The 26,545-nt window shown below is 40.8% G+C and overlaps 1 protein-coding gene across 1 annotated transcript in view; it reads right to left on the bottom strand.

Annotated features, from left to right (window-relative positions):
* CAPZA2 (capping actin protein of muscle Z-line subunit alpha 2) overlaps nt 1-25,644 on the bottom strand; it is a 56,648-nt gene extending 31,004 nt beyond the window's left edge. The window contains exon 1 of the mRNA XM_030825449.1: nt 25,470-25,644. Coding sequence (XP_030681309.1) covers nt 25,470-25,508 — 39 coding nt within the window. The 5' untranslated portion in view covers nt 25,509-25,644. The remainder of the gene's footprint in view (nt 1-25,469) is intronic.
* Nucleotides 25,645-26,545: the final 901 nt, after the last annotated feature.

Genomic DNA, 26,545 nt, shown 5'->3' with positions numbered 1-26,545 from the left:
CCAGGCTAGAGTGCAGTGGCACAATCTCAGCTCACTGCAACTTCTGCCTCCTGGGTTCAAGTGATTCTCCTGCCTTAGCCTCCCAAGTTAGCTGGGATTACAGGCACGTGCCACCATGCCCAGCTAATTTTTTGTATTTTTAGTAGAGATGAGGTTTCACCATGTTGGCCAAGCTGGTCTTGAACTCCTGACCTCAAATAATCCGCCTGCCTCGGTCTCCCAAAGTGCTGGGATTACAGGCGTGAGCTACCACACCTGGCCTATTTTATTTTATTTCATTTTATTTTTTGGAGGCAGGGGCTTGCTCTGCCACCAGGCTGGAGTGCAGTAGTGCAGTGGTGTGATCTTGGCTCACTGCAACCCCTGCCTCCTGGGCTCAAGCCATCCTCCTACCTCTGCCTCCCGAGCAGCTGGGACTACAGGCACGTGCCACCACACCTGGATAATTTTTTGTATTTTTGATAGAGAAGGGATCTCACTATGTTATCCAGGCTGGTCTTGAACTCCTGAGCTCAAAGGATCCTCACATCTCAGCCTCCCAAAGTGCTGGGATTACAGTCGTGAGCCAGTATGCCTGGCCAACGATTTCTTATAAGCAATTTTATTTCTTCTAAACTAAAGTGAAAAAAAAATCAATCACAAAATTTTCTATGTGTGAAGACAAGACGCATTTAGGTATAAATAAAATGAAGAAGAATGACATACATATTTGATTAAAAAGTCATAAATTAGTAAAACATGTAGAGAAAAAGGAGAAAGGAAAAGTCTTAAGTTCAAAAGGTTTAACAGGAGACCTGACCAGATCTTAGGAAATCTTAGTTCGAAGACAAGTAGGAGATTAAACATCAACAAGTGTGCTAACAGGCATATTTTAAGAGAATAAAGCCTATTTTGATAAAGAGATTAATCACTAACGAAAATGTATCTGAGAGGGTAGATGATGTGCCCAACAGAATAGTTTAGTGAAAGCACCGTAAGTATGTATAGGAGCCATCCAATCACACTACATGGTACCTCTGAATAAGTTGAGGTAGTGTCTCTGAAAGTGCAGTCCTTAGGCAAGCAGCCTCAGCAGCACCTTGTCAAAAATGCAAATTCATTGGCCCCAGACCAACTGACTGAATCAGAATCTCTGGAGACAGGTCCTGGGAAACACCATTTAAACAACATTTCCAGGTGATTTTTATGCACATTCAAGTATTCACTGTATGAAGGGACCATCCTTGGCAAAAACAAAGCCTTGATTTATTTTTATATCTACCACTTTGATAGCACTATCATTGCTTTGATGTAGAAACTAAAAATAATGGAAAGAAAAGGAAATGGCTGTGTATGTTTGTATACATGTTATGTGTGCATGTATATGTATCTAAGTACAGATGCTGTTTTCAGAGAAGAGAAACATGGAAAAAACGTATAGATGGCTAGAATTAAGACGTTCCTAGTTAGAGGTCACATGTATGACAAGGCCTTCAAAAGGTTAGAAAACGTCTATTTAAGACAAAGGGAATGTTTGTAGTTTTGAACTTGAGAAGCAGCATTTTGTAATTAATAGAACTTTAGGTTCTGGAATCAGACTGACAGTTACCTAATCTCCTCTGCTTTAGCTATCTCACCTAAAAAGTGCATATAAAATAGTAACTAGCTCATAGAATTTTTGGGAAGAGTAAATGATCTCAAGTACTTGGTAAGCACTAATTTAAATACCATTTTTTGTTATCATCTTATCATCTTTTTGTTATCTATCTGGTATCTGACAGCAATAATAGATTCTGCTTCAAACTTCTTAGTGTTCCAAAGTAATGTTGACTGATAGCTTCAGGGTGGGGCAGGTCACTGAAGGACGAGGCAAGATTAGAGGGCTGGGACTTTTGACCCACCTCCTACCCTGCACTCCAGGGAGGGGAGAAGGGCTGAAGGTTATGTTTATTACCAGTCGCCAATGGTTTAATCAATAATGCCTACATAATAAAGCCTCCATAAATACCCATAAAGAGGGTTTGGAGAGCTTCCGAAGAGCTGAACACATGGAGGCTCCTGGAGGGTAGTGTGCTTGGGGAGAGCATGGAGGCTCTGATCCCCTCCCTCCATACCTCACCCTATGCATCTCTTCATCTGTATCCTTTACAATAAACTGGTAAATGTTAAGTAAGCATTTCCCTGAGTTCTGTGGGCCACTCTAGCAAATTACTGAACCCGAAAAGAGGGTTGTGAGAATCTGGATCTATAGCTGGTCAGTCAGAAGTTCCAAATGCCCAGACTTGCGACTGGTGTCCGAAGTGGGGGAAGGAGCAATCTTGGGGACTGAGCCCTCCACCTGTGGGATGTGACTATCTCCAGGTAGCTCCACATAGATGGTATTGGAGTTAAACTACATGACACCCAGCCAGTGTCCACTGTAGAACTGATTGCTTGATTTTTGGTGGGGGACTCCCACTTCTCCCCACCAAACACTGGGTCACAGAAGTGTTCTGTGTTGTTGTGCTGAGTGGGAGAATAGAAAAAAAACACAGGTGTTTTGTCCACACACAGACATGATACCAAAACCATGATCCATTAAAAAAAAAAACAAAACTGGTAAGCTGGACTTAATCAAAATGTAAAACCTGCTCTGTGGAAGACTTCTGTTCTGTTAAGAGAATGAAAAGACAAGTTTACAAACTGGAGAAAATATTATCAAATTGCATATTCAACAAAGGATTTTTATTCAGAATATATAAAGTACCCTCAAGACTCCAACAGTAAGAAAACAGTAAGCAGAGGACTTGAATAGACACTTCGTTGCCAAAGAGGATATATAAGACAGATAAGTGCACAAAAAGATGCTTAATATCATTAGTCAGTAGAGAAATGAATATTGAAATCACGAAATACTACTACATACCTAACAGTATGGCTAAAATAAAAAGGACATAACACCCAGTGCTGGTGAGGATGCAGAACAGGAACTCTCATACATTTCTGTGGAAATGCAAATCATTCATTCAACCAGTATGGAAAACAGTTTGGCCATTTATAAAATTAAGCAAGCACACGCCATAGGACACAGCAATCCCACTCCTAGGTATCTACCCTTCAGAAATGCAAACTTATGTTCATATAAAAACTTATTCATAATTGTTCAAAACTGGAAATAATCTACCACCCAAATGTCCATAAATGGGTGAACAGACAAATAAACCGTGGTATATCTACACAATGAAATATCACTCAGCAATAAAAATGAACAAACCATTAATATATGCGACAACTGGAATGAACCTCAAAAGCATTATGCTGAATGAAATAAGCCAATCTCAAAACATTACATAGTAACTCTACAGTATTCCCTATGTATGACATTCTCAAATAAACATATTAGAGCAATGAAGAAAAGATGGATGGTTGCTAGAAGCTGAGGGGTGGGGAAGGGGAAGAGTGTGACTACAAACAGAAATGAGAGGGGGAAAAAGAAACACAGTTCTGGGGTTGATGGAACTGTACTAGTATGTATCTAGATTTTGGTAGTGATTACATTGATCTATACATGTGCTAAAAGTCATCAAAAAAGAGTACTCACTATGTGCTAATTGAAAAAATAAAAATTTTTATGTGTTTTCAAAATATATTGCTTCTAAAACGTTTAAGAGTACTATTAAAAGGTAAAGTATAAATAACAATTTTAAAAAGGCAAGGATAGAGTAGGGTATAGGCCACTGTGCATGCCGAACATACACTGGAGTCTATTATGATTACGTAAATATCTTCATTTCCTTATCCCCTTTCTGCCCCTATCCCCTTCCTATTGAGATAAGGAGTTGTTAGGAAGTATTTAAACTGAAGTCTTTTGATCACTACCACAGGCAAGAAATTAAAAATGTCATAACAGAACACTTTTAGAATTTTGAGGTAATTATTTTTAACACTCCTAATGACTTATACAAACACTACCTATAAAACTGGCTAAATTAAATTCCTGATAGCAAGCAGTATACATATAGCACATTTAGTAATGCATTTAACTAGTTGAGCTTTAAAAATTTTAGTTGTTTCCAAAAAAGGCGATATACCATTTAGAATTTTCGTCAGCTCTATTTTGAGTTTTCACCAAGAAAGCAAAAATGATCTGTACTGCATTTTTATCCTATGAACTTATTTGCCCTTGCTGTTTCACTAAATGTACACAGTAATCAAAAGGTATTACTGGACTTCCACAACATCCGAAGTGAATGGTGGGTCAAAGTACCACTAAGGGTTGGGAGGTCAAGGGAGCAGACTGGCTGAGAACCCCAAACACAATGTGGATTAAACCAGCCGTGCCTGAAATACTTTAATCTGGTTCTTTCTGAATTTCAAAAGGTAAGAATCTGACCTTTGGATTTCTCAGGCCCTAGACAAAAGAAAGGATGCCTCTCACAGTAAAAGTTTGACTGTCTTCCTAAGAAGATATTGTTCAATCATCCAGGTATTTTTTATCCACTGCTACAGACTCAACATTCCTCCTCGCTGACTTTAATTTTAAAAATTATTTATTCTAGCTCATTTCTAAATGCAAAAAAGAAAAAAAAATACCAGTTAACAAGAATAGGTCCCAAGAGTAGAATTTCTGAAAATAATTACAAATGTATTTCCTTAAAGTTTATCTAACAAACATGGAGGGTAAGTAAATACATTCTATTTACCCTTGGGAATTATAGCTTTTTTAAAAGAATCTAGTGAATTATTAGATACATTTCTAGGCCCACTGCTAAATCTTTTTTTTCCTTATCACCATCTTCCTCCACATGTTATTCTTCAAAGTCAGTTCTGGAAAAACTGGAGTCAAAATCACGAAAGAGTTATTACTTTTATTTTATTTCTAATCTAATTCTGGATTTTCGGGGCATGGTTTTGTTGGGGACCAGTGGCTACAGGTGGGAGATTAACTCTATCCCTCCATGATAAAGTCCCTGGCAGCTGACAGGCATACCTCACAACAATCACATCAAGAAGTACAGAGTAGTTTTGAAAAGTTAAGCTATAGAGATTCAAGTATAACCTGAGTTAAATCTTGAAATTATATTTTTTCTCTTGATTCCAAATATTATGTGGTATAAAATATACACAAAGGTAACAAATATAACATAATAAATGTGCTCCATTCTATTGCGCTTCTTGTAGAAGAGCACACATCACTAGTCACTATAAAGCTACCTATACAGAAGATAAAATTGGGGTGTTCAAAAAATATCCAAAATACATGTGAGCCCTGAGAAAAAAATAATTTCTGTCCATCAACTGTCTGAGACAATATAAAAGTATTACTGTCAAACATTATTTTTTCATATCTTGTTTTTCTTATGGGCTTATTTTGTAAAAAATAATAATAATAATAATAATTCTTCAAGCAACCCATTACGTAATGGTAGTAATGAATGGTAACCCACAGAATAAAACAAGAATCTGTAAGTCCATACTGGCATAAAGAAATAAACTAACAAATGGGGGAAAATGAAAAGCGCTTCATCATAGAATTCCAATTAATAAATGGAAAAGGAGGGACTGAATTAGAAAACCACCTTGGGTGACCACCACAGTAATTCTTGCAAGCAAAAAATCATCAAGGGAGGCTAAAGTTGGTGGGCAGAATAATAAAACAACAGGATATTTACATGGTATGTAAGTATCTTTCCAGGTGACACTTAATTACTAAAGAATAGTAATTTTACATTGAGGAAACTTGCCATACACCACCTTTACCAAATGATCAAAGTTATCAACAGTAATAAAGAAAAACTGAAAAACTGACATCATGTGCCCCCTGAGAGTATATACCGAGAACATATCACTTCTGTGACACTCCTGCCAAAAATTCATAGGCTGAATCTAATTATCAGGAAACAAACAAACTAAACTTGAGGGACAGCCTACAAAATAATCAGTCTGTACTCTTCAAAAGAGTTAGGGTCATGAAAAATAAAAAATGCTGAGAAACTGTTCCAAATTAAGCAAGACCAGAGACATTACAACAAAATTCAATGTGATTCTGGTTTAGATCCTGGACCCGGGGGGTGGAGGGGAAGGTGCATTAGTGATGTAATTTGTTTTTTGTTTTGTTTTTTTTTTTTTTGAGACGGAGTCTCACTCTGCTGCCCAGGCTGGAGTGCAGTGGTGCGATCTCGGCTCACTGCAAGCTCCACCTCCCGGGTTCATGCCATTCTCCTGCCTCAGCCTCCCAAGTAGCTGGGACTACAGGCGCCCACCACCACGCCCGGCTGATTTTTTGTATTTTTAGTAGAGACGGGGTTTCACCATGTTAGCCAGAATGGTCTTGAACTCCTGACCTTGTGATCCACCCACCGCGGCCTCCCAAAGTGCTGGGATTACAGGTGTGAGGCACCGTGCCCGGCCTGATAATTGTACTGTAGTTTTGTAAAAGAATGCCCTGAACACAGTCAAGTATTTAAAGACTGGGGAAAAAAATTCCCTCTCTATTCTGAGGTTGCGTGGTTTCTCCTGTATTTTTTCTAACTTTAAAGTTTTGCTCTTTGTACTTAGTTCTTCAATCTGTCCAGGATTGATTTTTGTGCCTGATGTGCGATAGGGCTCTATTTCTTTTTTATTATACTGTTATATGGATAAAAAGAAGTTAGCAGTCATCATACAAGTAGTAATTGTTAAGAATGTGACTTCCTCAAGAAAGTCCTAAATATTCAATAATATTAGCAGGCAGCAAGAAGTGATGTTATTCTAGAATTTAATAGAGGCTTTGGTTAACACTACAAAAATATCAATGTAAGTAATGTGAAAGCAAATTAATATTCTAAACCTCCTCACCAACTGACTTTAAAGACTTTCCATGGTCACTGTGGTGGATCACGCCTGTAATCCCAGCACTTTGGGAGGTCAAGGTGGGCAGATCGCCTGAACTCAGGGGTTGGAGACCAGCCTGGCCAACAGGGAGAAACCCTGTCTCTACCAAAAATACAAAAATTAGCCAGGTGTGGTACTGGGCACCTGTAATCCCAGCTACTCGGGAGGCTGAGGCAGGAGAATGGCGTGAACCCAGGAGGTGGAGCTTGCAGTGAGCTGAGATTGCACCACTGCACTCCAGCCTGGGTGACAGAGTGAGACTCCATCTCAAAAAAAAAAAAAAAAAAAAAAAAAGGCAGGTTACAGTGGCTTACGCCTATAATCCCAGCACTTTGGGAGGCCGAGGCGGGTGGATCACCTGAGGTCAGGAGTTCAAGACCAGCCTGGCCAACACAGTGAAACCCCATCTCTACTAAAATATAAAAATTAGCCGGGCACGGTGGCAGGTGCCTGTAATCCCAGCTACTCGGGAGGCTGAGGCAGGAGAATTGCTTGAATTCGGGAGGCAGAGGTTGCAGTGAGCTGAGATCACACTATTACACTCCAGCCTGGGCAACACAGTGAGACTCCCTCTCAAAAAAAAAAAAAATTGTAGTAGGCATTGCTGCAGTTCACAATGAGCCATCATCCCCTTAAAATCTACTTAAATAATTCTGGATTAAATAGAGGATTCTAATTACTTGAGTTCTGATTAATTAAAATGTAAGTTTACAATTATTTGAACCAATTCATGATTTTTGACACTCAAAAATAAACTGTTCTAGTTTAGACTTTATAATAAAGCAAGACAAATGAGATACGTCATCTATGGTTAAACATATTTACCTTCATTTACTTTAAAAAAAATTGGCCAACTTTCCAGGCCCTCTGCTTTCAAAATCCTCAAAGTGTAGCACTGACTTAGTCTGGGAAGAAAAAAAAAAATCAGAGCGGGAGAAACCGCCTATATACCCCCATATCTGAGTGCTTAGAATGGTGCCTGGCAAATAGCAGACCCTCAAATATTAGCTGAATAAATAAACATTTAATCTCCCTTCAAGGCAAAATCTGTTTCCTCTGTCCCATACTCTGTACTCAGTAGCTACTGATTACAGGTTGAATAAATCTATAAGCACGAATAAATTCCTATTTACTCAAAATGGTCAGGGAATGTAGTATTTCAATGAAATGAACATTTTGAGAGTTATCACTAATGCAATTCTGTAGATCGGGGTCCCCAACCCCCAGGCCACAGACAGGTACCAGTCTGGGGCCTGTTAAGAACCAGGTCACACAGCAGGAGGTGAGGAGCAGGCAAGCAAGCATTACCACCTGCACTCTGCCTCCTGTCAGATAGGCAGCAGCATGAGATTCTCATAGGAATGCACACCCTATTGTGAACTGTGTATGCGAGGGATCTAGTTTGTGCGCTCCTTATGAGAATCTAATTAATGCCTGATGATCTGAGGTGGAAAAGTTTCATTCTGAAACATTCCCCCATCCATCCCCACCCCGCTAGCCCCTGTGGAAAAATTGTCTTCCATGAAACAGGTTCCTGGTGCCAAAAAGGCTGGGGACTGCTGCTGTAGATAGTTAATTTTCAAATAATTTACATTCAAAAATCACAAAAACTTATCCTAATAAAAAGAAAGTTTGGTGTAATGGTTTACAGTATGATCTCTGGAGCCAGACTGACCCAGGCTGGATTTCTAAACTCTACTAGTCATTAGCTATGTGACCTTGGGTAAATAGATAATATTAGCTATTATTATTAGCAGCAATAGCAGTAGATAAGAAGTATGCCTGCATTAGCATAGTCCCAGTATTCTTTTCTTTTTTTTTTTTTTTTTTTTTTTTTTTGAGACACAGTCTCGCTCTGTCGCCAGGCTGGAGTGCAGTGGCACGATCTCTGCTTACTGCAACCTCTGCCTCCTGGGTTCAAGTGATTCTCCTGCCTCAGCCTCCTGAGTAGCTAAGATTACAGGCACGTGCCACCACGCCCGGCTAATTTTTGTATTTTTAGCAGAGATGGGGTTTCACCATGTTGGTCAGGCTGGTCTCAAACTCCTGACCTCGTGATCCACCAGCCTCGACCTCCCAAAGTGCTGGGATTACAGGTGTGAGCCACCGCACCTGGCCAATATTCTTAAATATAGACCTGGAATACAGACATTTTCAAGTGATTATATGTTAGTTTCTTTGTGCCCTACAGTGTTCAAGAGTGGCTTATGCCCATGTATTACTGTGTTGTCTGCAGTGCGTTCACTTCCCATACATCAACATCCTTTCTTCTTACTTGGGATGTCATCCTTCCCCCTCCACTTGACCCTGCTCACTTCAAACACCAGTAATAGCAACACAGGAGAGAAAGATGGTGGCAATGTGCAGTTAAGATGTGGGGCTTTACATAAGTAAAGGCAAATGATCTGTAGCCAAGATTTTGTTTTTATTTTAACTTCTGTAAACCTCGGTTTTCAAAGGTAAAAACTAAGGGAGATGACATGCATCATTATTTCTCAACTCTTTTTTTTTTTTTTTTTTTGAGATGGAGTCTCGCTCTGTCGCCCAGGCTGGGGTGCAGTGGTGCGATCTTGGCTCACTGCAAGCTCCGCCTCCCGGGTTCACGCCATTCTCCTGCCTCAGCCTCCCAAGTAGCTGGGACCACAGGCGCCCGCCACCACGCCCGGCTAATTTTTTGTATTTTTAGTAGAGACGGGGTTTCACCGAGTTAGACCAGCATGGTCTCGATCTCCTGACCTTGTGATCCACCCACCTCGGTCTCCCAAAGTGCTGGGATTACAGGCATGAGCCACGGCGCCTGGCCTATTTCTTAACTCTTATACCTCAGGCCCTAATAAAATATTATCTATGATTATTCTGATATAGCTGATATTACCCTTAATTTATGAAAGAGAAAACAGAAATCCAGAATTAAGATCTGAATGAAGTCTCTGGATGAAGTCCTCGGCTTTTTACATACTGCCTCCCAATACAGCATAAGTCTTCTATGACGATTCTTTTGTGAGGAACAAAATAAATCTCTAGGTAATCCATTTCCATTGCTTCCATCATCACCACACAGTAACTCTCAAATCTACACACCTATTATAACCTCATTCAAGATAAAGATCCTATCCTTTTTCTAACTATAATTTATCTATTAGAGATCTCCATCAAAATGTCTCAAAGATACCTTGAACTTCTCATTCAAATGTATTGCCTTCTGTTCTGACAAAATTATTGCCACTACTTAGAAATCATTCCACACTTCTCTCCTACAGTCAGTCACATGATCAGTGAGTACCTGTCTCTTGCTCAAGTCCATTCCCTTTTTATTTGATTCCATTCCATTTTATTCGGACCCAGGCACTTTGTTCCTGGATTGTTATAAAGCTGTCCTGCCTCTGGCCCCATCTTTCTCCAAAATTCATTTTCCACCTTGCCACCAGACTGGTATTTTTCAATGCAAATTCTGATTTTTCTTCCCTGTCAAGATCACTCGATGGTTCCCCAATGCCAACAAGATTAAGTTCAAAGTCTTTAGCATGATATATAAGGCTCTTCTAAGGCTGTAAAATATTAACTGTTAACAGCAAAAGCTCTTAAATAACATTAAGCAGAGATTCAGACTACAGCTCCACTGCTTACTACCTGCATGACCTTAGGCAAACTAAATTCAGTTTCCTCACTAGCAGTAAATTAGATAATACACTTAGAAAAGTGCTTGGCACAGAGTAAGCACTCAAATAATAGCTATTACTACCTTTGCAATCTTTCTGCCACTTTCTAGCTCCTACAACCTATCCATTCTTTCTCACCCCACATATACACAGAACTGGAGCCTTATCACTCCATTAGGTCTCTCAAACAAGAACTCTTGTCTTTCCTCTTGCCATATCACTTCATATACACGATTTGGCCATCTTTTATCTACTGTGGTGAAACCCCACACAGCAGCAGAATATCTTAAACTTTGCAAAATATCAGAAGAAAAGGTCATACAGAAAGGAAAACTCTAACATCAAATTATACTATTAAAAACTTCTTGATATATTATTTAGTACAGCAATCATTAGCAAATACCTTTGATAACTGGCTAGCACTCTTGAGACTTGTGGTTTAAAGCCTAAAATTAAGGCTCAATATTACGTGTGCCTTGACACTTAGGGAAAACAGGGAGAGCCCTGAATGGCCTAACTGCAAGTTCTCCTCACTCTGCTCCCACAGATAAGGTCCCCTAGCCAAACGATCTTTTATCACAGGGAACAGACACAGTTCCTTCTTATCCCTGAGTAGCAAGCTTTGGGTCTCTGCTAGCCCTTGGAATTATCAAACAATGAATGGATCACGTCCTGCGAACCAGGGATCACTCCACCTTCTTGATACTTACTAAAGTCTGCCTCCTACAGCCCCTGACTGTTCACTCTGTTCCCAAGCACAACTCCCATGTGGGCCTGCGTGGTGTGCTGTCTCCTCTCTCCTCGGCTGCTGAGTATTTGTGATTAATAAACTGCTGTCAATCTCATCTGTCCAGTGTCAGGTTTTGTATGTTCTGTCAACCCCCCAGTTCCAGGGCAAGAACCCCTCTCTCATCAATGGAATGAAGAGGAGGCAATTAAAACAAGATCTCACTTACCTTACCGGTGAAGCCTGAATTTAAGATATGTAACTGGGGACATATCAAGGCACACAGGAAGCAAGGAATTCAGATACTTAAAAATATGTTTTAAGCAAGCAAATAAGGTGACATATAGCCTAAACATTAAAAAAGAACATGAGATTCTCCACAGATCATATTATTTTTATTTCAGACATAAATTTACAAGTGTGGTTATCTAGTTTCCTATCAGCCAATGGATGTGAAGGGAGGAGAGAAGTGGTTGACATACAACAACATTTTAACAAAGGAAAATCTCAGCCAACCTGACAAAGGCTGCAGAAAATGAAGTTCCTTCACAGGAATGAAAACATTACAAACTGAGCCCTGAAATTCAGGAGCCAGTCAAACCTCTTGAGTGCTCTAAACTTTTTTTTTTTTTTTTTTTGAGACGGAGTCTCGCTCTGTCACCCAGGCTGGAGTGCAGTGGCGCGAACTCTGCTCACTGCAAGTTCCGCCTCCTGGGTTCACGTCATTCTCCTGTCTCAGCCTCCTGAGTAGCTGGGACTACAGTGCCCCCCACCACGCCCGGCTAATTTTTCTATTTTTAGTAGAGACGGGGTTTCACTGTGTTAGCCAGTGTGATCTCCTGACCTCGTGATCCGCCCGCCTCAGCCTCCCAAAGTGCTGGGATTACAGGCATGAGCCACCACGCCCGGCCTCTAAACTTCTATGTAACTGAATTTTTATTGAAGAATGCAAGTTTACATCAATAAACACCTCCGATGAAAACAATGATCAGAACTTTGAGTTACGGGATAACTTAAACATTTTAAAACATCCAATTTGGCCAGGTGCCATGGCTTACACCTGTAAAATCCCAACACTTTGGGAGGCTGGGATGGGAGGATCACCTGAGGCCAGCCTGGTCAACATGGTGAGATCCTGTATCTACAAAAAATTAAAAAAAAAAAAAAAAAATTAGCCAGGCATGATGATGAGCACCTGTGGTCCCAGCAACTTGGGAGGCTGAGATGGGAGGATCCCTTGAACCTGGGAGGTCAAGGATACAGTGAGCCATGACTGTGCCACTACACCCAGCCTGGCTGACAGAGCAAGACCCTGTCTCAAAAACAAACAAACAAAAAAAAAACCCTTCAATTTATTGCAAATCTACTGAGACTTTGGAAGTGATCAAGTAACTGGGAAAGATTTTATGGATATTGCTAGTGGAGTGAAAGAAAATGAATTAGAAGCTCTTATATCAATTTTAGGCAATCTTCTTTCACTCGTTTCTATTCCTCAACCTGTAGAGAACTCCTTGTTAGTACACAAATTGGGAAGATAAAATTAATTTATTAAATAGTGAGAAATGGTCTTTGATGGAGCAAATTAGAAGACCTAAAATGGCCACCCTAAAAAATGAACACTTTGCCATTTGGTAGTTTGTGATTCCATTCAACCTTCTTTGGAATCCCTACAAGACTCTGAAGAAAACGAACAGAATTCAGTCGTAAACAGTTCAGGCAAGGAAAGAAAAAAAAAAGGATGTTCATTTTTCAAAACCAGATAATGTTGATTCCACTTTGTGGGGGGAGGGATGGGGTCTCGCTCTGTTGCCCAGACTTGGAGTATACTGGCACCATCCCCGCTCACTGCAATCTCCACCTCCTGGGCTCGAGTGATTCTCCCACCTCAGCCTCCCAAGTAGCTGGGATTAAAGGTGAGCACCACCATACCTGGCTAATTTTTGTATTTTTAGCAGAGACGGGGTTTCTCCATGTTGGCCAGGATGATCTCGAACTGCTGACCTCAAGTGATCCACCCACCTTGGCCTCCCAAAGTGCTGGGATTACAGGCATGAGTCACCATGCCCAGCCTAATTCCAGTATTCTTAGAGAGAATTCCCCAGTCCCTTCCCTTAGGAGAGAAAGGAAAGAATGCTATTTTCTCCATCAAGTAAAAGCACAGTTCACTTTGATAAACCCCACAGGAAACTGTCTTCTGCTTTCCATCGTGCACTACTTTCTTTCAAGTGTCAGGAGATGTCGCTTAGGATCAGAAGTGTCTCTGACTAAAGTGAAAAACACCTTGTGATGATGCTTGGATATTGCTTGCTATACATTGCACTTGACGTGCTGCTGGCAAAGACAGAGACACTGATGCCCTCAGATTGTATACAACATGCCTACATCTTGAATCTAAAAAGAAAAATCAGCTTCTCCACATTCTTTCTAGTATGATCAAGAGGCCAGATAAAGAGCCAAGGCAAGTGATACTAACTGGTGTTATGGCATTCACACATCATGTCGGACTAACACACGCAGAAGCCGAACATTTACCACAGTGATGGGAAGAGGTGAGTCACAAAGACCCAGAAAGGACACTACTTGTAGCTAAATCCTGTGGAGTAGTGGTGCCTTACTTTCCTCAAGAAGTTCCTAACTCCCTGGTCCTCCTTAAATGGAAGGTAAGGCATATTTGATATGAAAAGCTGTGATCAAAAGCTTTGGTATCATTATGGGATACCCTAATGAACCAGGCAAGTATCAGCAGGCTTTTGAATTGCTGCCTTTGGCCTTGAGTGATACCTCAGAAAAAGTAATGAGTGCAAAACATCTAGTACTTTTAATGGCCTATGATACTTGGAATATGGAATTTGGAAATGTACTATCTTACACCTACACTGCTGAATAAGACTGGAAAACTTATCAGGGAAAGAGAACAAAGGGAAGGAGGGCTGGATGAACATAAGCTTCACATGTATCTTTCTGCCTTGCAATCCTTGACAGTGCCACTCTTTGCATTAATGGTACAGAATGTACTTTTCTCAAGCAAAGACAAGCTCCATGGTGAAGTACCACAGGTGGAAGTGACTGGGTTCCCTCAGCCTATGTCACCTCTTCAAGATGTGTTTATTACTGGAAGTCAGAAGCAATTGGTAGTGCTAGTTCAGTTTTATAATTACCATCTAGAACAGCAGGGTACAACGTGAGAGTTTACTGTGGGTTGTCAATCATTACCACAATTTACAGAAATAGATGGCAAAATTAATGTTACTTCACCTGCCTATGTCCATGAATTCTCCAGATTGTTCTAGTGCCTTTGCTGAACATTTGGCAACATGTTTTCAAACACTAAGGTAAAACTTGAGTTCTAGGTGATTTTAAAACTGTCTGAAGAAAACAATTCTTTAACAGGAAATAGAGTCCTCACCAAAGCAGCTATAAAAATGGTAAACTAACAAAAGTTAAAAAAAAATTTTTTTAAACCTTAAGCAAGGTTTAAAGGAGATGAAAGTATAAAAAGCAGACAATGTATGTGCATGGGAGCACACAGACATACATGTACACACATACACACCACCAAAAAAAAAAAAAACACCAACCAAAAAAACAAAACCCCAAAACAGCCATCTAGAGCCATTAAATTTAGAGGCAAAGGACCCTGCACTCTCCAGCAGTCCAAGGGTGCACTACTATGGGAAATAGCTATACTAAAAATGACTCACCATTTAGCTTAAATTCAAATTTACTGAGGCATCAGTATTTTATCTGAGAATCCTACCTACAGTCCCTATAATTTCCACATGGTATGGGCCGCCATGATCAAGGAAGGAGATATTAGGGTAGGAGTTTTTCAGATATGAATGGCGGTCAGACTCACCTGGAAAGCTTGGAAAAAATACAGATTCCCACCCTCTATTCCAGACCCAGTGAATCTATCTCCAGAGAATGGGGACCTAGAAATCTATGTTTTAGAAAATCTCTCCAGGTGATTCTGAAGGGTGACCAGATACTGCACCCACGCCCTATAAGCGACTTTAGATGTAAAATTTGAAGTGTCTAGTCTTCTTGAGAAATGACTTATAGGTTTTACTTGATTCTCAAGAAAATGTAACACCAAAAAGGGTCACTGCTTTAGACACTGGTAGTAAAATTAAAGGAGCCACTATGCACTTTTCCACTTCAACTAAAAGAATTATTTGAAGTTGTTTTCCACAGCTCTCTAAAAAATGGCTATGTCTTTTGAGAATTAGAGGTAAAACCGGAGAAAAAAACCACTTTTTTGAACTTGATGATATTTAAATAGTTTATGACCAAGTGATCACTATCACATGTCTGTGTGTCAGGTGAATTTATCTTAATATGGGTAAACTCAAGAGTGGTAATTTGTTTTAATAAGTTTTCCTCTAAATTTTTTTCCTTTATAATTATCATTTTGATTGGTAATTAAAAACAGGGCCCACAGCACTTAACCTAAAACTGGGTCATCTAAAGAACTCAACATTGATTCTTCTTTAAATATGTTTTTACCATTTATTTAAAATATGAAGAAACCCATGAATCCAAAGTAGGCATTATCATCAACTAAAAGAAAGTAAGTTATGGAAACTATTCTTTATCTTACGTTTTCAATTTCCTTTTCCCTTCTGAATCATTTCCCTTATACACCCTAGAATGTTCTCTTACAAAAAAAAGTATTCTTAAAGTGAAATAGCAGGAAAAAACAAAGTAGTAATACTTTGTAATACAAAGTAAAAGTAATACTTTTCTCTTTTGTTTCACTACCAATTTTTTTCAAGAATAATTTGTACTTACTGTCTCCACTCCTCATCCTTTAGTCAACATTTATTGAGCCCCTAATACAGTGATACAGTGAGACTCAATCCTAGCTGTACATTCAGATCACCTGGGAAGCTTTAAAACAACAACAACAACAACAACAACAAAAAAAAACACAAGGAATTAGACACTCCAGGCCTCACTCACAAGAGGAGCCTGTGCGTTCATTTTGTTTATAAACTCTCCAGTTGATTCTAATGTGCAGCCAGAGTTGAAAATCACTGATTTAACACATGCTAGGAGCTCTACTGGAATTACAAAGATGATGAAGACATAGGGCCTGGCCCTGAAGAACACAGGAAATAAGGACAACAGGTAAATCTATTAAAATTGCTAAATGTTATAACAAAGATAAGTATAAATTGCTTAGGGAGCAGAGATAGGTCAGGATACAAAAGAAGAGAAGAAAGTCCTTGAGTCTGATTATCCAAAGATGAGTAGTTTACAATGCAAACAAGACTGAAAGGCTGTTTCTGGAAAAGGGAAAATACATACATACTTTTTATTATAGACTCCAGTTATCTGGCTTATGTCTCTCCACTCCTTGCTCCAAACACTAGTAAAATTATTCTCTTGAAGGCCACTAATCCACCACTTAAATAGCTGTAACTGCACCAGTTTCCTGTCTGTACAATGAAGATAATAACAAGGTTATTCTGACAATTAATAGAGAGAATACATGTTAAAGTGCCTGGCATAGAGTAGGTATAATTTGTTTCTCATTTCTTTCTCTTAAATCCAAAGGCTTTTTTCAGTCTCATATTCCTTAATCTCTGCAACACTGAGCACTGCTCCTTCTTGAAATTCTCGTCACATTCTGTGACCTCAGCACCTACTCTGTGCTAGCTATCAATAGATAACACTTCGACCTCAAGTGTTTCTCCTCACCTTTAGGTCTCTCTCCACTTCTTATTCCTCAAATCAAAGTATAAAGTATACTCTTCCTGCCCTCTCCTCTTTCCCATGTCTAAGCTTTTTGTCCTAAAGGGCTTATCCCATCTCGCTTTAACCCACAAAAAGAGGATTCTCAAATCTCTATATAATCTCTGGAGCTGACCTCTTTTCCAAGCTGTTTCTCTATCTCCGTATCTGCTAGGCATTTTCACATAGACAATGACTAGCATCTCAAACTCAGTACAACCAAAACTAAATTCACCATTATTCCCCCCAGCTGTGTATCCTCTTTCCTGTGTTCTCCAGTTGTTACTAGTGGTGCCAATTCCCAGTCATCCAGACTTTAATGTTCACAGTTTTCTCTGACTCATGCCTTTCCCCTATATTCATTTATCAAGTCTTCTTGATTCCAACTCTAAAATCTATTGGCGATCTTTTCTTCCTCCATTTCTTGTGGGACAACCTTAAACCAGGTCCTAAAGTCCACTTAAGCCAGGTTCTCAACTGTTCTTACTAGCTCTAATCTATCTAGACCCAGGGGTCTCAACAAGGGGTGAATCTGTCCACCAGGAGACATTCTGGATTGGTAAGCCTGGGTTATGGTAGTGGCATATCACGTGGGCCAAGGATGTCGCTAAACACCCTACAATGCACAGGACATCCACCCGCCCAACCATATCTGGCCCAAACTGTCAACAGTGCTGAGGTGGAAAAACCCTGACAGTGAGCTGTTAAACAGCACAATTCACCTTTGCATCTCTTATTTTAAAAGTACCAAAGATAGACACTCAACTATTTAACTGAATTCTTTTTACACAAAACTCACTGCCTGCTTGTTCCCACTTTCCTGTTATTTTTCCCTATGTTGTGCTCTCTGGTATGAGCCTGACCCCAACTGATGTTTACCATGCCCCTAGGCAGAAGTAGCTTTTCTATCTTCTAAATTTTTAGACCCAATTTAGTATGTATATTACATATGTCCAATTCATCTTCGAATCTAGTTTTGCATTGTGTCTACCTTCCAGGTGATGGCTACACTTTAGTGAATTTAAAACTTAATCTATGCTATTCACAAATATTCCAATTCTCCTCTTCTCCCCTGACCTTTCTGAAATTAGGTTTATACATGTAACTTGCTTTAGCTAATTGAAATCTGAGCAGAAGTGACGTGAGCTCCTTCCAGCTACTCGGAAGGCTGAGGCAGGAGAATTCCTTGAACCCGGGAGGCAGAGGTTGCAGTGAGCCGAGACTGTGCCACTGCACTCAAGCCTAGGTGACAGAGTAAGACTCTGTCTCAAAAAACCAAACCAAAACAAAAAAAAACAAGTGTGCAATGCATTCCATTTCCTTCCCACTACTGCAGTGACTGAGAAAAAAGTTTAGATGGAAGCTCTCTAATCAACTGGAAAGCTAAATTACTTCCCTGAGCAGGGCTCTCTGCTGACCCATGCTAGACATACATGGAATGAATGAGATGCAGTACAAAGCCTCCACATTCAACACCCTTGTGCTGAGATTTTAGGAGGTTTTGTTAATGAACTATATCCTTGCCTATCCTGATTCACAATCAATATAAGATGCATAACTTTATCTACCACTAAAAATGGAAAAATGCTACCAATGAAATATTACAAGCCATTGATTGTACAATGCAGCCTGATTTCAGAGATCTTAAAATATAAAAAAGTATCAGTACTGAAATCAGTGAAATATGGTATATTTGGTAAATGAATGAAGATGGAGTTAAATGGATTTCAAAAGTTATTTCCAGTAGAAACATTGTGAATTACAATGTATAAGAAAAGTTCTCAGCCATTAGATGCATAGTGAAACATGTAAATATGTCATAAGAGCAAGAATGTAAAAACTATACTTAATCCTCAAAATAAAATTTATGAAATACTCCTTTTTTGAAACAGCCATGGGTATTTTTATGGAACCTGTCACGAGAGTGGTTTTCAGAAGACAAAGACCTCATTTTCTCTGATATGCATGCATCTCTTATTTAACAAATTATTGATATAATAACTTTAACAAATTTTTGCTTCAGGTGACTGATTAGGCTTTTAGGTCATAGCTTGGAACCACAGGTCAAGTTCTGCCATCCTGCTTTTTAACCTTAAAAATTATTTTAGATTCTCCACTCTAAGTGTTTTCATATCTGTATTCTCACACTAACATGCAATTATTCTATCTATTCAACTACTCATGCAAAAATGGCTCCCAAATGCACTGAAAATTTACTACAAATTTACTTTAATGTGCAAACTCTGAAAAACTCCACTAATGTTATAGCGGCTATCAAGTTCCTGTCTGCAACAGAAATTTTTACATTTTATTGGTGAAATAACATAATTTATCTATAGAATAGAATCAGGAACGAATATTGTCCACATTAACAGCTTTCTGCTTGAGTTTACCTTCTCATTAATAAGAATTTTTTTTTTAAACTTTTTGAGATGGAGTCTTGCTCTACTGCCCAGGCTGGAATGCAGTGGTGCGATCACTGCTCACTGCAACCTCCACCTCCCGGGTCCAAGCGATTCTCCTGCCTCAGCCTCCCAAGTAGCTGGGACTACAGGTGCACAACACCATGCCCAGAAAATTTTTTGCATTTTTAGTACAGATGGGGTTTCACCATGTTGGCCAGGCTGGTCTCGAACTCCTGACCTCAGGTGATCCACCTGCCTCAGCCTCCCAAAGTGCTGGGGTTACAGGTGTGAGCCACTGCGCCCAGCCAATAAGAACATTTCTAATTTTACATTAATATTATGAAATACAATGGCAGCTTATATTGTTTTTACATACACAAAATTTCTGAAGCCAGTCACTGAGGGAGAAGTATGTAAACTGCAGGTACAGCCATCCTGTTCATCACATGTAGAGTAACAATAGATGCTAAAGATGACATTATGTCTGCACTTAGGAATTTCAATGGAAAAGGGAAAAAAGGCAAGCAAATAACTATTATGGAAAATTGTATTTAATACTAATGATCTCTTGTAGAGTTCAGATGAGAGGCTAAACTAGCTGTGTAATATAAGCTAAATCTTGAGGGATGACTGAGATTTTCATGTTTCAAAAAAGGGGACAGAACTGGGAGCAGTGCCAACACTCCAAGTAGATGAAAAGTCATCAGCAGAGAAAAATAACCACCATTTATTGTGTGCTTACTACATGCCAAGCCCATTTAGATTTATAACAACTTAATGAAGAAGGTACTTACTACCACATTCTAACATTTCAGAGCAAACTGAGGCTGACAGATTAAACAATTTATCTGAGGTGCTAGAAATGGACGAGTGGCTGGGCGTGGTCACTCATGCCTATAATCCCAGCACTTTAGGAGGCCAAAGCTGGCAGATCACCTGAGCTCAGGAGTTCCAGACCAGCCTGGGCAACATGGCAAAACCCCATCTCCACTAAAAACACAAAAATTAGCCAGGCACACAGGTGTGTGCCTGTAGTCCCAGCTACTCAGGAGGCTAAGACAGGAGAATTGCTTGGGCCTGGGAGACGGAGGTTGCAGTGAGCCGAGATCATGCCACTGCACTCCAGCCTGGGTGAGAGAGTGAGAATCTGTCTCAAAAAAAAGAGAGAAATGGACTAGTATGCAGCTCTCTGAAGTCTCTCTAAATTCACAGCACGATTAAGTGACAATATATATTGAAAATGTCAGAACTATTTAGGTTAAAATGGAATACAAGGCCATGAATACCATTTTAAGAGCTTGGCTTCCTTGTAAAGGCAATGGAGGATCCAGGCACTAAATTTTGAGAGTAGAGAAATGACATAATAAAGCATGGCTTAGATACGGGAAACAGGAGGGATTAGTCTAGAAACTTTCTCGTAAAAGCCTAACAGTGGCAAATATAACAGAAGGGAAAGAACAGATATGAGACATTTTTCTTGACTTAACTGTTGGCACAGAACAAGTATGATCAAGTTGCATTCTGTTTGTACAGTGAAATTTTGTTACCAAACATTATTTAATAATCAGGTCAATGCAGAGATAATAAACCAAGTATTAATATAAATGAATTAACTTTTCAAGCAAGAAATAAGTTATTTGTATAATACATATTTTGACGATGGAAGTGACAACTTTTACCAGTTGATTGTAAGGTATGGGGCCAAAAAAAGTTAGAATAAATCTGAAATTAAAAACCAGGATGACTGGAATAATGGGAATAAAGATATAAAGAGAAAAATTACCAAGAGAAGATAGATTATACCCCCCTTTGTGTGAGAGGAAAGACGATGGGCGTTTATAAATTTACTTCCAGGCAAGCTCCATTTGAACATACCTAATTAACCATCTCCAGTGAACACGACTAGCAGATAAAAATCTGACCAGTAATCAGGAAAGAAGTTAGTGCTACAGCTATGTACCTGGGAGACAACTGCAAAGATCTAAAAGTTGCAGCTATGGGATAGATTACTGTAATCACTGAGGTAAAGGGTTACAGGAAGAAAAAAGATCCTTTCCCATCAGTAACTAAGTGCATTCCTTCTGGAACTTGAATCTCTCATCCAGAGAGAGGTTTCAGAATGGGTCTTTTCAATTCAGCCTTACACCATAATTTCATACAATTTCAAATTCACAAGAATGCTTTACTGTACAATACAGCTGACCCAGGAATGAAAATGAACTGTTTTTGGCCTAGGGTTTCTGTAACTATGTAAAAGTCTATGGGAGGCCGGGCACGGTGGCTCACGCCTGTAATCCCAGCACTTCGGGAGGCCAAGGCAGGCGGATTACGAGGTCAGGAGATCGAGACCATCCTGGCTAACACGGTGAAACCCCGTCTCTACTAAAAATACAAAAAATTAGCTGGGCGCGGTGGCGGGCGCCTGTAGTCCCAGCTACTTGGGAGGCTGAGGCAGGAGAATGGTGTGAACCCAGGAGGCGGAGCTTGCAGTGAGCTGAGATAGTGCCACTGCACTCCAGCCTGGGCGAAAGAGCGAGACTCCGTCCCAAAAAAAAAAAAAAAAAAAAAAAAAGTCTATGGGACACACTATAGCAAGTTACGAGCTTTAAAGAACTTCATTGTGTTCTTCAGCTAAATTTATTTCCCATTCACCCAGTGGCCAAAGGAGAAAAGGTTATTAAACTTCATAGTGGTATCCTCAAAAAGCAATTGTGTATGATTTTAAAAAACAAAACTATTATTCTAGATTAATTTCTAAAATGCTTCCTACCGTAACATAACACATTTAAATGTATTAATAATAAACTTTATTCTAAAATGATCAAGACAAAAATTTAGAACCTAACACTATTTGTTTGGTATTACTTTTTTTAAAAGGGCTAGGAATCATGGCTCATGCCTGTAATCCCAGCACTTTAGGAGGCCCAAGTGGTAGGATCATTTGAGCCAGGAGTTTGAGACCAGCCTGGACAACATCGTGAGATCTTGTCTCTACAAAAAATTGTTTTAAATTTGCTGGGTGTCATGGCACGCCTGCCTGTACTCCCAGCTACTTGGGGGGACTGAGGTGAGAGGACTGCTTGAGCCCAGGAAGTTGAGGTTGCAGTGAGCCATAATCATCACTGCACTCCAGCCTGGGTGACAGAGTGAGAACCCGTCTAAAAAACAAAAAAGGAAGAATCAACGTTTCTCTTTTTTCAAAATGAGCTGTCAACAAATTAAAAATGAAGAGACAAAACCAGAAGAGGTTCTTATTAATTTTGTTTAAGAAAGCATAATGTCTGCTGGGCACGGTGGCTCACACCTGTAATCCCAGAACTTTGGGAGGCCGAGGGGGGTGGATCACCTGAGGTCAGGAGTTCAAGACCAGCCTGGCCAACATAGCAAACCCCGTCTCTACTAAAGATACAAAAATTAGCTGGGCATGCTGGCATGTGCCTGTTATCCCAGCTACTCAGGAGGCTGAGGCAGGAGAATCGCTTGAGCCCGGGAGGCGGAGGTTGCAGTGAGCCGACATTGCACCACTGCACTCCAGCCTGGGCGAGAGTGGGACTCTGTCTCAAAAAAAAAAAAAAAAAGAAGAGAGCATAATGTCACAAGAACATCAACCTTGGACTAAGACAAACTTTAAATACTACCTCATCTTGACTGTCCTTGGGTGAACTACTTAAAGCTTTTGAACCTCACTCTACTCATCTGTGAAATAGTAATAGAACAACTACCTCTTACAACAACAAATTAAGTAATGAATGTATCTAACTGAGCCAAGCATATATACAGTATGGTACTAGATACATCTTAATAGCTTCCCTTCCTTAGATTTGCAATCTAGAATGGAAATTTCAAAAACTTAAAAGCATTCAAAACAATACAATTTTTTTAGAGATGAGGTCTCGCTATGTTACCAGGCTGGTTTACAACTCCTGGGCTCAAGCGATCCTCCACACCTTGGCATCCAAAGTAGCTGGCATTACAGGTGCAAACCACCGTGCCCAGCTTGAGAGCTTATTTTTGAAAATTACCAATAAGGCGGTAGAAAGAGTAATATTAAAATATCACTTTGAAGTCCTCTCTGTTTTCTGATCCCATACTGGACACATCCTCCTCCCCCAAAATGAAAATAACCTTTGGATATCTCAAGTGACAAGAACGTTAAAATTTCACTTAACTGGTTACTTGAATTTAACCTAAAAGTTTAGTCAGTTTTTAAATTAGTAAATATAGTGATGAAATTTATATGTAAAATATCTACATAATATTCTTACAAAACAACCAAAAATCAAATTAGAATTTTCATTCATTTAACCATAAAACATTTTGCTACTAGGCGGCGCAGGCTTTAAGACACACAACCTCCTCATTCCTCTTTATGAAGCTTAGTGCCCTGAGAGTGCCGGATAATAAGGCATCTTGTTATCTCATTTTTAAAAAACTTTTTTATTTTAGGTCTTTACAACACATGGCAGGTCTATATTGACTCCCACACTGAGTAGTCTCTCTTCAGCTAGATTTCTAGCCACTTGAGCTACTAATCATCATTTAAGAATGGTAGAATGAAAACACGACAATCTCTTTTTAAGCTTTTTAGCACGACTCAATTTTAAATATGTGTTTGTGCACTCCTGTACATTTTCAGTCACCTACACAGGGTTATTTACCAAGATTATACATTGAATACCGTACAGCAACTTTTGTGGATACAGGGATCTGCCTACTGGGTCTGTGGGCTATGGAGATGTTGCCCGCCCCATTTTGTTGTTGTATTATCACTTTCACCGAAGAACACAAGAGAAAAAAAGATTTCCGAAAATAAAGATGAGGCTGACTTCTGACCATTCACATTGGGAATGGGACAGAACCTTCTATTTCTGTGCAAGAACACAGCATATAAAAACATCTACAGCAGAGGGTCCCAAATGAAAATATTCTCAGACTTACATGAAGATTTCTTAAACACCACAACGTACCTAAATGTACCTGTATTTTCCTGCATTGGCTGTATTGTTTTGAAATTTAAAAATGAAGCACTCTTTAACGAAGAGTGGACATTTCCAACCCTGCAACTAACTCATTCCTATGTTCTGTCAGTTACTTCTAAGGGTGCTTTCCGAGAAATAGTCAAAATTAGCAGGGTTCTCCCCTACCCCACCACCCTCGGGAATGGGACGTTCCCAAAAGCCAAACGAAAGGGGCGAATTAAGAGAGCAGCAGTTCAATGAATTATTCTATTTCTCGTTTTAAATATCTGAGAACTTAAGTCGTTCATCTGGTTCCATTGCTGTCACAGTATCTAACATACAGTAAAAGGAGTTGCACATTTTCCCCTCTTCGGAAGAAGTCCTAGCAGGAAGCTGAGGTGCCACCAAATCGACCCCCGGGGGGGCTGCTGCCAACGTGGGCAGAAAACAACTATGGGGAGGGGGTCGTCTTTTTGTGAGCAACTGTGCTGCCTCCTGGGGAACATGGGAGCTGCAAAGCTTACTGCTAGAGCCACGAAAGGAAAGAGAGAAGGAGGGCGAGAGGCCTCTATGGGGAAAGGAAAAAAAAAAGGATAAACCGTAGAGAATCAGAAAAGGAAGCATTTTGCTTTGAGGAAGGGGAAGTAGAAGGGAGAAGTGAAGGTCTGCTTCCTAAGCGATTTTTCCCTTCCCCTCACCCCGCCGCTACACTCACAGGCCAGGCCGCCGCGCTGGGCACTGCCCTTGGGCCGCTCCCAGGCACGGACGCAGACCCCTCTGCGTCCCCGGTCCCCCGTCCCCGGCCCCCGGCGCAGGCCCCGCGGCCCGACAGCAGGAGCGGGTCCTGGGCAGCCGCCGCCCTCCCCTGCGCCCGCGCCCCCGCCCGCCGTCGCCCGGCTCCCGCTTCCTATTTTCGGAGTACACACCCTACAAGGAGCGGAGCGAGCAGGCCTGGCAGAGACCTGCCCCCGCGCGGGGCCTCGGGTGACCGACAGGGGCAGGCACTGGGCGCAGCAAGGATGGGGGAGGAAGGGCAACCGAGGGCAAGGCCGGCTGCGGGCCAATGCCCTTCCCCTGCGACCAGACTCCGGGCCCACCCGCCCGGGCTGAGCCGGCTCCTGACAGCCCGCGCCGCCGCCCCCGCGACTCTTACCTTCTCTTCATCAGACAACTGCTCCTCCAGATCCGCCATCTTCCTTCTGGCGACAAACCGCGGCGGCGGCGGCGGCAGCGGCCACCTGACTTCCCCGTTTCCGTGCGGTCCTCAGCGCCGCGCGCCCCCGCTAAGGGAGGGGCCCGTTGCTCAGGCCGCCGCGCACGCGCCCGGGGAGCCCCGCCTCCCTCAACCCGGCCCTCGCGGACTGAGCGCGGCTGTGCGCGTGCGCGGGCGCCTGGTGGCCGGGCGGGGAACCGTGTCTTGCCGGGCCGCCTGCTGCAGGATTGCTAGCATCGTGAGTGTAGCGTTCTCTCCCCACAGTGACCATATGGGCTCAGTCTGCGATGAGTACATTCTGAGCCCTTCATTATGTTTCCATCAAGTCCTGAACTCTGCCAGCTAAAGTGTGAAAAGGTGTACAAATAGAAGCCTTTTAAACATTGTTTTTTCAAATATTGGAGAAGATAGTCGGCTTTCATTAAAATACACATCACGACCCGCTCCATAATTGAAATATTGCTCTTGATATACTCCTTTATTCATCCAACAAATATTTTTTGGTCCTTTAACGGGGTGCAGGGCACTGTGTTAGTCTCTGGGGATATAGTGTTGAGGGGGAAAAAAGCAAGCTAGACATGCATGTTCATAGCAGCACAATTCGCAATTGCAAAGAGATGGAACCAACCTAAGTGTCCATCAACCAATGAGTGGATAGAGCAAATGCGGGTGTATACACCATGGAATACTACTCAGCCATAAAAAGGAACGAAATAATGCCTTTTGCAGCAACTTGGAAGGAGCTGGAGGCCATTATTCTAAGTGAAGTAACTCAGGAATGGGAAACCAAATATTTTATGTTCTCACTTATAAGTGGGAGCTAAGCTATGAGGGTGCAAAGGCATAAGAATGATAAAATGGACTTTGGGGACTGGGGAGGGGATAAATTACTACATATTGGGTACAGGGTACACTGCTTAGGTGATGGGTGCACTAAAATCTCAGAAGTTACCACTAAAGGACTTATCCATGTAACCAAAAATCCACCTGTGCTCCAAAACTGTTGAAATAAAAAG

Source organism: Nomascus leucogenys, chromosome 13 (assembly GCF_006542625.1).
Source record: "Nomascus leucogenys isolate Asia chromosome 13, Asia_NLE_v1, whole genome shotgun sequence".
NCBI lineage: Eukaryota > Metazoa > Chordata > Mammalia > Primates > Hylobatidae > Nomascus > Nomascus leucogenys.
Note: the sequence above shows the minus strand (reverse complement) of the source record. Positions and strands in the feature narration are given on the sequence as shown.